Source organism: Enhydra lutris, unplaced genomic scaffold (assembly GCF_002288905.1).
Source record: "Enhydra lutris kenyoni isolate GAN:26980312 unplaced genomic scaffold, ASM228890v2 scaffoldscaffold3, whole genome shotgun sequence".
Lineage (NCBI taxonomy): Eukaryota > Metazoa > Chordata > Mammalia > Carnivora > Mustelidae > Enhydra > Enhydra lutris.
The window spans coordinates 47,560,982-47,574,942 of NW_019154087.1; the positions used below are offsets into that span (position 1 = coordinate 47,560,982).

At 38.6% G+C, this 13,961-nt stretch overlaps 1 protein-coding gene across 1 annotated transcript in view; it reads left to right on the forward strand.

Annotated features, from left to right (window-relative positions):
• Positions 1 to 9,282, forward strand: part of LOC111154115 (guanylate cyclase 1 soluble subunit beta) — a 47,160-nt gene extending 37,878 nt beyond the window's left edge. The window contains exons 9-14 of the mRNA XM_022513514.1: positions 1,200 to 1,397; positions 4,315 to 4,552; positions 5,590 to 5,730; positions 6,245 to 6,399; positions 6,749 to 6,875; positions 8,087 to 9,282. Of these exons, the coding sequence (XP_022369222.1) occupies positions 1,200 to 1,397; positions 4,315 to 4,552; positions 5,590 to 5,730; positions 6,245 to 6,399; positions 6,749 to 6,875; positions 8,087 to 8,110 (883 nt within the window). The 3' untranslated portion in view covers positions 8,111 to 9,282. The remainder of the gene's footprint in view (positions 1 to 1,199; positions 1,398 to 4,314; positions 4,553 to 5,589; positions 5,731 to 6,244; positions 6,400 to 6,748; positions 6,876 to 8,086) is intronic.
• Positions 9,283 to 13,961: the final 4,679 nt, after the last annotated feature.

A 13,961-nucleotide genomic window follows, 5' to 3' on the forward strand; every position in this document is an offset into this window, starting at 1 on the left:
GACATAATTTGATTGTTTTCTAACTCAATATGTACATTTTCATTTTAAGCTTATAATCTTTTTTTCTTTCTCTGCTCATGGTCTTGTCTACCATTTGTCAGATGATCTGGCCTCTTTTCAGATGGGTCTATTCTGAAAGTGAGCTTTAACATACATATGCATTTTAGCACAATCTAAAGAGACCATGTGCTAAATTAGTAAACTTTTAGATCATTTTATTTCTCTCTATTGACATGCTTTCATTTGTGGACATTTCTGCTGAGAATATGTAAGAAGGAGACATTTTATCAGTCCAAAATTCTTCAATAAAGTCATAACTTGTTATATTATTTTAGAGAAATTCTTATGGGGAATGCCCAGAAGTAATTACTTTATATTTAAAGAATTCAAACCAATAACGTAACCTTAAGACATTTTAACCAAAAAATAAGGTTTTAAAAAGCAGTCACTTAACATATCATAGCTGAATCAGTAAATATTAGTATGCTATTCTAAAAATAACTTAGGTAAAAAAAAAAAACAACTTAGGTTAGAGAGATGCATAAAATCTAGCAGGATTAAATAATGTTTCAAAAATGAGAAAAATTTTCAAAAGGAACAAGAGTAGTAGAAGACATTAGAACCAGAAGGGAGAGTAGCACATAAAATACATGTCAAAGAGTTATAAATACGTAAAATACATGCGGAAGATAAGTCATAAATTTGATTGTAAAATTTTAATCATTGTGTCTAAGAGGGAAAAGTAACCAGTTACATAAGGCCAAAATGAACTGGTTTCTCAAGAGAGGCACTATTATCCCTGTTCCAGAGGGTAAAAGGACATTTTTCTTCATCTCTTTATAATGAGGGGGAAATGCGATAGCAGTGAATAACAGCCTTGTGTTAAATACCCGATCAGGTCACACGAACGGATTTCTACCTTATCTTGCCGTTTAGGCCGATGGCACCAAAAGTGTGATTTGGCAAAATGTATGTCAAGTTCATCACTGCTTTTTGATAGATTTTTAATATATAAAAGAATGAAGTCATAACCTTCACGTGACTCCCCTAATTTTCTTGTCTGTAGCCTGACCTGTTGAATGGGTAGGAGGAACTGAATGGTAGGAGGTGACAGGATTATACTCCTTGACAGTTACCGGGTTCAGGATTATCATGTAGATAAGCTGGCGCTGATTTTGCATCATTTCCCTGTATAACAGTGTGATGAATCTGGACGATCTGACACGGAGAGGTCTGTATCTGAGTGACATCCCTCTGCATGACGCCACGCGCGACCTCGTTCTTTTGGGAGAACAATTTAGGGAAGAATACAAACTGACCCAGGAACTGGAAATCCTCACAGACCGGCTGCAGCTCACATTAAGAGCCTTGGAAGATGAAAAGAAAAAGACAGACACGTAAGAACCGAGCCTCATGGTGAAGGAAGGGCTTTGTATAGTGTGACTCCACTACAGTTAAGTCTGATCAGCACACCAAAGAGGCATGGAACCCGCTGTAGCTCCCGAGTAGTAAATAAAATCTTCTGTGTCACTTAAAAAAAAATTATGCGTACAGAAATAAGTCAGTCTTAATGGTAGTGGGAATATGTCTTCAGTTTTTACGTTGAAAGAACAGATGCCAAAATATCTCTCTTGGAAAATCAGTACAATAATTCAAACGCATGTTTAAACTGGAACTCTCCATTCATTCATTCCTTCATGTGAGAGCTATGCACTGAGCAACCTCTGTGTGCCAGGGGCTGGGTGGGTTCTGAGGGTTACGAGGAACACTGTCCTTAGAATAGGACTTTGTCTTTTAAAGGATTCTCTGAGTCTAGGTTATTTTAGGGCTTGGCAGATAGGAATTTGACAGATTGTGATGTCATCTGTAATCTGTAAACAATTACATCTGTAATGAGATATGTTAACAAAAATAACAAAATCTGGGGTGCCTGGATAGTTCAGTCAGTTTAGCGTCAGACTCTTGGTTTTGGCTCAGGCCATGATCTCAGGGTTGTGAGATTGAGTCCCGTTTCGGGCTCTGTGGTCAGTGGGGAGTCTGCTTGTAAGATTCTCTTTCCTTTTGCTTCTCACCCGCCACATGTTCTCTCTCTCTCTCAAATAAATAAATCTTTTAAAAAATGACAAAATCTAAAACTCCTATTTTTCTATGAATGGTGTATTAAATTGTGAAATATTGGACAAATAGCATTAAAGGTAATACTTCCTTAAGTATCAATAACTTCAAAAATATATGATATAATTAAAACTTAAGGAATAAAATTGTGCCTTTTGTGTGTGCCTCTGAATAAGATAAATAGAATTTTAATAAATTAAAATGCTATGTTGGGGGTGCCTGGGTGGCTCAGTGGGTTAAAGCCTCTGCCTTAGTCTCAGGTCATGATCCCAAGGTCCTGGGATCGAGCCCCACATTGGGCTCTCTGCTCCGCGGGGAGCCTGCTTCCTCCTCTCTCTCTGCCTGCCTCTCTGCCTACTTGTGATCTCTGTCAAATAAAAAAATAAGATCTTTAAAAGAAATAAAAATAAAATAAAATGCTATATCGGCATCTTTATAGGAACTTTTAGACTCAAAATGGATATATAAAAAAACCCACGAATTTTGTGATCTGATCATTTCATGCCAATAGTTTTCCCTGTCATGGGAGAAAAGAAAAAGCTTAAAAAAAAAAAAGGTAATACTTCATTTTCAAGAAATTTATTTGAATATGCAGTGTGCATACTACTTGGTCTCATTTGCATATTTTAGTTAAAGGCACTAAATCACTGGAGTTTCATAAGAGATTTTACCCAGGGTCTTGTGTGTTCATTTTTAATGCGATATAATTGGCAACTGTCATGTTGGAAAGTTGAACTGATCTGTCTTACTTCCCATAAGAGCTATTTTATTCTCGAACACCCATATATATAGATAACAGCATCACTTTCTGTACTTTTCTTTCCATTGATACATGTGTAGCTGCCCTTGGATGAATGCTGTGCCCACATATAAACACATCAGTTAACTATTTATTGATAACATGGATGACATAGAGAATGCCATTCAAAGTCCATCTTTATCCTTAGCTGCTTAATTCACTTGTCTTGACCCTTGTATGAGGAAACTGAAAACTATGTGTAGTTTCTTTGAGACCTCTTCACTTACCTTGTGACCCTAAGTGAACTCCTTAGTCTACCAGGTATTTTGCAAATTTCAGGAAGTCCCTAGGGCAGGCAGCTCAAATTCCTCCTGCTGCTTGAAAACCAGTTCAGACTATATCCTTTACTTGTGAGTGGTACAACTTCATCCCTGAAAATAACATATTTTATGAAGCCTGTACGATTAAACTTAGCATGGTATGCCCTCTGGCTCTAGGGAAGAAAAAGGCAGAGAAGCCTCATTTGTTCTGTTGGGTCCTCATGCCAAGAGACATCGATCGCCCTAGTTTCTGCTTCTCTCCTGTCATCCCTCGGCCCTCATCCTCTTCCTGTGTGTTTACCACACTTGCCCCTCAGCGTAATCCCTGAAGTCATCAAAGTAATCTCCATATTGCCTGTAGAAATACAATCCTTTCTTGCCTAGTTCAGTCTTCCTCTGTTTTATCAGTGTCTTATGGAAGAGTGAGTCATGAATGAGCCTGGGGAAAAATCTTTTTTTTTTTTTTTTTAAGATTTTTATTTATTTATTTGACACAGAGAGTAAGGGAGACAGAGAGAAGGAGAGAGAGAGAGAGCACAAGCAGGGGTAGTGGCAGAGGGAGAGGGAGAAGCAGACTTCCCCCTGAGCAGGGATTCCCAATATGGGACTCGATCCCAGGACCCTGGGATCATGACCTGAGTGGAAGGCAGGTCCTTAACAGACTGAGCCACCCAGGTGCCCAGAAATCTTCTTTTAATATTATTTACACAAATTCAGATAGATTTCTTATTCCTAAGAGATAAATGTGGCCCTGGTATTTTGCTACTCAGACAGTGTTTTAAGTGCTAGTGATGACAGCTTTCAAACTATGAACCATAATAGCAGGTCAGAATTCAGTACCACAGATGAAAACTTTGTCCTATTACCAGTCTTCCACTTTGCCTGTTTATATGTTTGGCTTATTTTCATTTGGTGTGAACTGGTTTGGATTTGCAGATGTTGTATGTGATAAAAACAAATAAATTTCAGTATCTTCGATACCTCCCTTACATGTACGGCCAGTAATGGGTGTCCTATTACCACTCCAGAATTTTACAGTACACATGACATCAAAGCTCTAGGAGGTGGACAGTAGAAGCACTAAGGCTCTTCCCATCATTTCTTACTGTGGCTTTTCCCCCACCCCGCTGAACTGAACAGGTTGCTATATTCTGTCCTCCCTCCGTCTGTTGCCAATGAGCTGAGACACAAGCGTCCGGTGCCTGCCAAAAGATATGACAATGTGACCATCCTCTTCAGCGGCATTGTGGGCTTCAATGCTTTCTGTAGCAAGCACGCATCTGGAGAAGGGGCCATGAAGATTGTTAACCTCCTTAATGACCTCTACACCAGATTTGACACATTGACTGACTCTCGGAAAAATCCATTTGTTTATAAGGCAAGTCCAGGTCATATCCTAATGTGGGATTCTTCGGAGTCTGAATTCCAAGGCCCTACACTCAGAGGCATCATAAGCACCTTCTCCGACGCTAGCCATATAGCCATGCAGCAGCCAGCCTCTGTGTATTTACTGTTTACCATTTTCTTAAATAATTCCCTCTTGTTATAAAACTTTCTCTTCCTAGTAAACAAAAGGAATAGTGCTGATGATCCCCTAGTGAAAACAAAATGTTCAGCAGCTCATTGGCACTTACGTTAATGAATCTGTGCAGGTTGTTTATGATACATAATATAAATATAACATTTGTTGTATGCTCTGCAGGAGACATTTTTACTGAAATATATAAATGCTTAGCATGGGAAAGAAGTTGGAGACCAGGAGAAGGGTACTGGGGACTCAGATCTGCTTTTAGATAACACGGACTTGAAGATAAACATTTATAAGACATTCCCGCTCTTTGTTTCAATTGAAAACAAATATAATTTTGGAAAAATGAAGTTAGGAAATTATTGCTTCATAAAAGTAAGAATGTTAGCTAAACCATCTCCAGGCATCTGGAGTAATAGGAGTGCCACAAAGACTATTGATTTTATAGTGGTTTTCTGAGGTACAATGTAACGTTTTGTGAGCACATTAAATATAAATAGTTAATGAACATGATAAATCACTAGGCTTTGGGTAGTAGCCCTTGTGCCATAAACCATCATTATTTTAGGGAGTTAATGGTAATTAATTGTTCAATGAATTGTAAGGGTATCTGGGGTGAGAAACCCGGAATTACTAGGGAGAGAATAATGCTGTGTCTGGACCTGCCTGTAATCAAAGACCTCAAGTGCCATGTGTGTAAATCTGAAATAATTATAAGGTTTCATATTGTTGGAGTTGAATGCATTAGAATTTTAAAAGAATTCAGAGAAGGAGAGTTTAAAGTTACCGGTAGCCTTGAAAATACATTGTTTATATATAAGGGTAGCAAATGAAATGGTAATGTTTATTCTAACCAAGGAACATGTGAATTATATGTCCTGTGTTAGGTCGAAACAGTTGGTGACAAGTATATGACCGTGAGTGGTTTACCAGAGCCATGCATCCACCATGCACGGTCCATCTGCCACCTGGCCTTGGACATGATGGAAATTGCTGGTCAGGTTCAAGTGGATGGTGAATCTGTTCAGGTTAGTGAATAAAACACATATAATAGTAGTAGGAGACCCTTGTGGACAACTGACCCATTCTTTACCAGGCAGTCATTAATTGTATAGATTATAATCTTTTCTTATATCCCATTTTTTCATAAAGATGGGAAATCTGTCCACCTATTTGAAATTACCTAGTCTATTCCATGTAGTAAAATCATGAGGGTGAGATAAAACTCCCTGTCCTTTCTGGCTTATTTTTAAATATCTCTTTCCTGTGTCTCATCTGAGTTGCCAGAGTCATATCTTTGAAATCTTCAGACTTTAGAAAAATGAATGTTCCTCTTGGAAGACAGATTTCTGTGAGGGTTTTTTGTTTTTATAAATACCCTTTGAGTTCTTTTATTTTATAAACATGCTATAACACACTTGGGGTTCTTCTAGAGAATCCTTAAGATTTTTATATGATGATTCTACATTCTGTAATGTAAAGAAATAAAAAATTAGTGTTTTGGTGATTGAACTTATGGAAACAAAGTTTGGATTTCTGCAGATAACAATAGGGATACACACGGGAGAGGTTGTTACCGGTGTGATAGGACAGAGGATGCCGCGGTACTGCCTTTTTGGAAACACCGTTAACCTCACAAGCAGAACAGAAACCACTGGCGAAAAAGGAAAAATAAATGTGTCTGAATATACCTACAGGTAAGAGAACATGTCTTAGTATTGACTGCTTTGCAAGAAAAAAGTCTCTTAACGTGTGGCTTAACTCTCAGTGGCTTTATTATTTTTAAACAGTCATCACTTATGCTCTTAGGACTGTTTATTTCTTATTTGAGAAAATTGGGTCCTTACTCCCACTTCTAATGGTTCCACACCACCTTAGGAATTCCCTGTATGATCATTGTCACTAAAACCTTGTGTTACCTTTAAATACAACTGTAGTGTGGGTCACTACACTACACTACACTACACTTAATTTCGGTTCATACCACTTTCTCTATACAACCATACTCCATATGGCTCTCTCTCTTTCCTGTCCCCTGTCTTTTAGATGTCTTATGACACCGGAAAACTCAGATCCACAGTTCCATTTGGAGCACCGAGGCCCCGTGTCCATGAAGGGCAAAAAAGAGCCAATGCAAGTTTGGTTTCTTTCCAGAAAAAATACGGGAACAGAGGTATCACTAATCAGCATGCAATTCCTTTTTTTAAAGACAGAATATAAATACAGAGCGCTAAAAATAAGTGAATAAGTAAATAAATAAAATAGAGAAAGAGCTAGATTATAATCACTGGGAATAGGTTTCATTTGAAAAGAACTCTTGCTTACAGACATGAACTCTCCAGTGAAGCAGCGGAAATACTGAAACATTAATGAGCCAGTTAGAACAATAAAAACTTCCCTAGGTTTACTTTACTTTATACTTTATGCAGCGTTGCCAGCTTTTGTCTTCTAATGAAATGAAAACCAAAAGCACCAGAAGGGGAAGACCTGTTTTTGTTTGTTTGTTTATTTTTATTCTTCTGCCATAATCTGATTTAAACACGGCTGAGGTGAGAGGGCTGTGGGAGGGGGGCGTCCTCTTCCCTTAGCTCCCTAAACCATTCTGAGATCACCGTCCGGGCAGAGTCAGGACCACAATTTGTAGGTGGTTCCTTCATCACGAAGCTTCGGATCCTTCTGAGGGCCACGCTGTCTCCCTGTGGAATGTCTGGCGATCTTTAGACGTCCTAGTCCCATGGCGTTTTTCCTAGAAAGAAGAGCGATTTGTAACCTTCTCGAACCTGAATGACTGCGTAGGGCAGCCTCAGGTTGGTGCTCGTGCTAGGGTCGCACTCCAGCTGCAAGGCACGCTAAGCTGTCCTCAGACAATGGCCCTTCGCCCCGACTCCCACCGGGCCTGCGCACACCAAGGCCCTGCCCACTCTGTTGCCAAGCACAGCGCTGCATCAGAAGCGAGTTGGATACTTTGTTCCCCTGTTGATATACTGGTTCTTTAGAGGGGGAGGGGGAGACTCACTGAGTATATTTCTTTTTTCCGTAGGCATGCATCCCCCTAAAAATGCTGGTAGAGTGTAAGTCCTAAAAGGAATGGAATGCCAAATTTTAAAATATTTATCTTCATCTTCTTTCTGGTCTTTTTACCTTAAATAGTTTACTTGTGGTGTTGGCATGTTTATGGATATTCTTCTGATAAATTAAATTCTAGCTCAAGTGTTGCTCATTTGAGGTGGGTGGCCCTGTTTCCCCCAGAATGAGGATGGGAGGCTGCAAAACAGATCTGAATGCAGATCACATTTTCATATGATGAAAAGAAAAATATTTGGGGGGATACTACCTGCTTTATTATCACCAAAAATGAATTCCTGTTTATTCCACTCTTGAAAGGAAACAACTCGGGATGACGACTGAATGTTGGACCATGGGATGAAGAGGACCGCAGAAAGGGCTCCCGTGGTCCCCAGTCACATGCCTCGCCTAGGAGCCATTATTCCTGTGGTTACATATTTCGCTTTGTCCTTTGCAGTTATCCCAAGCCTTTCTCCTTGGTATAGCTTTCATGATTCACTACTCAACCTTAGCTCTGCTTTTGATTATTTTCAAGGTTTAGTATATTACCTGAAGTTTGACTTTAGATGTGAATGATGTGAGCTTCCTGTGTCTTAAGATCTACCACTGAACATGGTAATTTGCAAGTGGTAGGCACCCAATAAATATTTGTTGAATTTAATTAAATGACACTGAACAGTATTTGGTCATGTGTATATATCATATCATGGCTTACCAAATCTGTTTAGTGTTCCATGTATATGTCTATGTATGTTTTAATGACTATAATAACATAAAACAAAATTTATATTGTACCAGTGTACATCATTATAGAAATCATTTTCTAAAGGAGTGAGTTCTAAGTTTTAGGAAAAAAATGCCATTTATTTTCAGATTCCCAAAATAAGAATTAATATACCACACTAAGAACATAGTGACTATTTTGAATTGTACTCATTTTCCTTCAAAAATAGAGGGCGCACATTCCTGTTCCAAATATTTGGTTGCTCACTCAAATCATATATAACTTGGCATTATAATTCCTCTAAAATTCTATGTTTGTAGTATATCCCTTATATTAAATCTCGTTAACCACTTGCAGCTGTTACAAAAAGCTGTACTGTTTCACACTGAACAATTACCTTAGCTTGGGATAAATGTTGGGCTCTCTAACCACATCCAAGAATAAAATTGGAGACACCACTGGGATACTCCTGAAAGAGCCATTTCTGGCCTTTTATTTCCAGAAATGAGCTTCCTTTTCTTAGCTTGGAAGAATATAATTATATCCAAGCCATCATGTTCAGAAAAGTTACTTTAATTTTGGCATCAAATGCATTCCTGTTGGAATAATTGGCCTATTGTTCTTAACTATCTCTGATAACTTATTAATATCTACCTTTATAAAATATAGTGCAACTACTTTTGTGTAAAAATGTTTGTCTTGAAATTTAGCATTTCATATCAGCACATCTATATATGTATAAATGTTCCATGTTCATGTGTAAGATAATCTGCAATAAATTATTTTTCCACTTGTCTCTAGACAGTTTGTATTTCAACAAAAATGTTATTAATGTTATTGTTAGCCATATTATTACTGCCATTTTTATGAGTACATTTTATAATTTTCCCAATTCTGCATTTTATTATTTTTTTAAAAGATTTTATTTATTTATTTGACAGAGAGAGATCACAAGTAGACAGAGAGGCAGGCAGAGAGAGAAGGGGAAGCAGGCTCCCCACTGGGCAGAAAGCCCGATGCAGGGCTCCACCCCAGGACCCTGGAATCATGACCTGAGCTGAAGGCAGCGGCTTAGCCCATTGAGCCACCCCAGTGCCCCTGATTCTGCACTTTAAATTAATTTTGATTCACTGTGGTTATACAGTTGAATGGCTCCTCTTAGCTTCATCCCCAAACACTGCTTATCTTTAGAGACTAGATACAAGAGACTTTAGAGACAAGACTAGACCTGGAGGGGCAGATCCACAGATCAATAGGAAATGACAGCAGCCCTTGAGGATTTCAGTCTTTTAGGAGTGAAAAACACATATACAAATAATTAAAATGTGTGACATTTGCAGTGATAAAACACAGTTAAGATACTAGTAAGGCCCTAGGCCAAGTCCAGCAGCCTACCTCAGGATCTCCAGCTTCTCCCCTGCCCAGTCCTCACTGGCAGCATGAATTCTGTGCGCTGAGTTGGCTTTGCCAATTCTCTTCCTAATTTCTAAATTCCTTGAGTCTCTTTGTTGCACTGACCCTGATGACCATTTTGCATTTATTTGTTTTCACTTTTTTTTTTTTATTATTGTTTCTGGTCAATTATTTCACATACATTTTTTGGTAAGAATTTTAAACATAAAGAAAAGGTCAAAGGACTTGTACAGGATACCACCATTCACTTGCCACCTGGATTCTAGAGTTAGTAAAAATTTCTTAAATTTTTGTCAATTCCCTTTAATCCATTTTCTAGATCTTTTATTTATTTTGTAGAGCTATAAACCACATACTATAAAACTCACTTTTTAGAAGTGTACAATTTAGTGGTTTTGGTATACTCACCCAGTTGTATAACCATCTAATTCCAGAATACTTTCATTATGCTCAAAAGATGAACTGTAACCATTAGCAGTCTATACCAAATTGACCCCTTCCCCCAAAACCCTGGCAAGACTAATCTATTTTCTGTCTCTAAGGATTGGCTCACTTTGGGCATTTCATATAAGCAGAATCATACATATGTGGCCTTTGTATCTGGCTTCTTTCACTGAGTATAATGTTTTTAAGGTTTGTCTATATTGAACCATGAATCAGTATGTCCTTACTTGTTATGTTTGAATAATACTCTGTTGTATAGACATACCATGTTTTGTTTACCCATTCATAAACTGGTGGGCATTTGAGTTGTTTCCACTTTTGGTTAATATGAATAATGATCTTGTGACCATCTGTGTACAAGCTTTTGTGTGCCTATGTGTTTTCAGTTCTCTTATGTATATACCTAAGAATTTAATTTCTGGGTCATACAGAACTCTAGGTTTAACTTTGTGAGGAACTGCTCAACAGTTTTCCAAGGTGGCTGCACCAATTTTCTTACCCACCAGCAGTGTAGGAAGCCTGTAATTTCTCTACATCTTCCACAACACTTGCCATATTGTCCATCTTTTTGATTTAAGCCATTCTGGTGGGTGTGAAGGGCCATCCATTGTGGTTTTGATTGGTATTTTCCTAATGACTAATCATGTTGAACATCTCTTCATGTGCCATTGGGTGGTGGGTGGTCCTGCCAGGCCACCCATGGAGTCCGCAATGACCACCTGACCGTCGCCCTCTCCTTGAAGATCCAGAGCTAGATGGGTAGCATCCAGCTATCTGCTGGAATGCCCAGGATCCACACCCCCAACGCCGTCCATCTCCAGGCTCCCACCACTACTAAGCTCTTCTCTGGTGCTGGTTCCCACCGTGGACCTACCATAGCTTCAGAGGGACCCAGCAGCTCTCGTGGTGCTGGGACTGGAGACTGATGCATGAGGGGCCCACAGAGGTGCAGGAGCGATGGTGATGGTGTGGGAAGTGGAGCTGAAGTGCGCTGCGCTTTGGTGAGGCATGATAGTTTATCACGACTGTGGTCAAGGGGGGGAAAGCATGGATGATTACTATGACACCACATGGGTGAGGAACTTGGCAGTGGTCGAAGTCAGAAGGCCTGTGAACCTCTTTGAACCATGGTACCATCATCTGTAATACAGGAATGATCTCCCCATGAATTTTTTCAGAGGAAATGAATGGGTGAGAGGGCCTTGGCATTTTGTTTTCTCTCACCACTTTATGGACATTTTTCCTCTTCTTGTGTCTATTCTGCAAAATATAAGCTGAACAACATTACCAATGAAAGATATTTGGCTATTGAAAAGTTGAAAAAAAAACCAAATTATTTGCCCCTTTATAAATTGGGTTATTTGTTTTTTAATAGTGGAGTTGTAGTTTTTATATTCTGTACACTAAATCAGATCACAATTTGCAAAAATTTTCACCTAATATGTGGGTTTTTTTTTTTTTTAAAGATTTTATTTATTTATTTATTTATTTGGAAGACAGAGATCAGAAGTAGGCGGAGAGGCAGGCAGAGAGAGAGGAGGAAGCAGGCTCCCTGCTGAGCAGAGAGCCCGATGCGGGGCTCCATCCCAACACCCTTGGATCATGACCTGAGCCGAAGGCAGAGGCTTTAACCCACTGAGCCACCCAGGTGCCCCTAACATGTGGGTTTTTTCACTTTCTTGGTAGTGCACTTTGAAGCTCAAATTTTTAAATTTCGATGTAGTTAAATTTCTCTGTTTTTCTTTGGTTGCTTATGCTTTAGATGTCTCTAAGAAACCATTGTCTGATCCAAGATCACAGAAATTTACAACTGTTCTTTCTACTAGGGGCTTTATAGTTTAACTCTTACATTTAGGTATTTGGTACCTCCTGAGTCAGTTTTTGTATGTGGTGGCTAGAGGGGTCCAATGTCCTTCTGCTGGTGGAGGTTCACTTACCCCAGCATCATTTGTTGAAAAGACCATTCTTCCCTCATTGAATTGTCTTGGCACCCTTCTTGAAAATAAAATTGACCATAGTAAGGGTTAATTTTCAGAATCTCAATTCTCTCCCATTGACTTAGATCTATCCTTATGCCAGTACTACACAGTCTTGTTCACTGAAGCTTTGTAGTGAGTTTTGAGACTGGGAAATATAAATGTTCTAACTGTTCTCTAGCAGCTAGTTAAGCATTGACTTTCCTTGATTTCTTCCTCATGTCCTTTAATAATCTCACTCTGTGATGACTAATGATCATGACTAACAGTAGTGGCACCTTTACTTTGTGCAAGGTTTTATTCTTGCCACTTTATATGGCTTATTTCGTCAACATCCTCACAACCTAAATAAGTATGTTTTATTTTTTTTATTGTGCCGCTGTATTTTGTTTGTTACCATTTCACTTTGATTGTTACATCCATTTTTATAGAGAAGAATAGTCAGTAGTTGTACATGTTTTGATGCCTGTCTTTGTCAGGTTGGGAGAACTGATCATACACTTGATCTTAGCCAAAAGGCCGAGAAGCGATGGGAGAATTGATTATATATTTCCTCTTATAAGAAATGTGAAAGTTTAAAAAAAAAAAAAAAAGAAAGAAATGTGAAAGTTTGCCCAATTTTTTTCTGGGATAGTTTAACTAATATTTTCATTACCTGATCCTTTAAAAGTTGGAAACAATTTCCCAGGAAGATCTCCAGATTCAGCGCCTTTGTTTTATTTTTGTTTGTGGGGTAACTCTCTCTTGCTTACTCTGTCACTTCTCTGGGAACTGATCTCTTAACTTTTTAACTTATTAGACTTAATATTAGTTTTTATTAAAAAAAACTACCCATTCAGATTTTTAAAAGTATTTTAACAGGCATATGAAGTAAGCTTTTATGATATTTAAATTTTTTCTCACTTTCGAGGATTATTTTGCCTCAAATAGTGTTTGTTTTCTTCATTTGTCCCTTAGTCCTGTTAATTAGTGACTTTTTTTCTGTTTTCATAGAACTGGCTTTTGGATTGCTTAGTTTTACAATTTTCATATTTTCCAACTTTAAAATTTTTCTTTTAATCATTAATTTCTTCTTTCTGTTGTATTTAATTCAGGTTTTTTTTGTTTCACTTTTTTGAGTTATATGTTTGTCTTAAAAATTGAATGCTAGGGCACCTGGGTGGCTCAGTTGGTTAAGCGACTGCCTTCAGCTCAGGTCATGATCCTGGAGTCCCAGGATCGAGTCCCACATCAGGCTCCCAGCTCCACGGGGAGTCTGCTTCTCCCTCTGACCTTCTCCTCGCTCATGCTCTCTCTCACTGTCTCTCTCTTTCTCAAATAAATAAAAATGAAAAAAAAAATTGAATGCTATAGGGGCACCTGGATGGCCCAGTTGGTTAAGCATCTGCCTTAGGCTCGGGTCCTGATCCTGGGATCCTGGGATCGATTCCCCCATCAGGCTCTCTGCTCAGTGAGGAGTCTGCTTCTCTGTCTCCCTTGCCCCTCCTTCCTGCTTATGCTCTCTTTCCCGCATGCACACTCTCTTTGTCTCTCTCAAATAAGTAAATAAAATCTTTAAAAAAACAAAATTGAATGCTATAAAATGTCCTCTGATAAAAACATTTGGACCAAGTATTCTGATATGTCATGTTTTAGC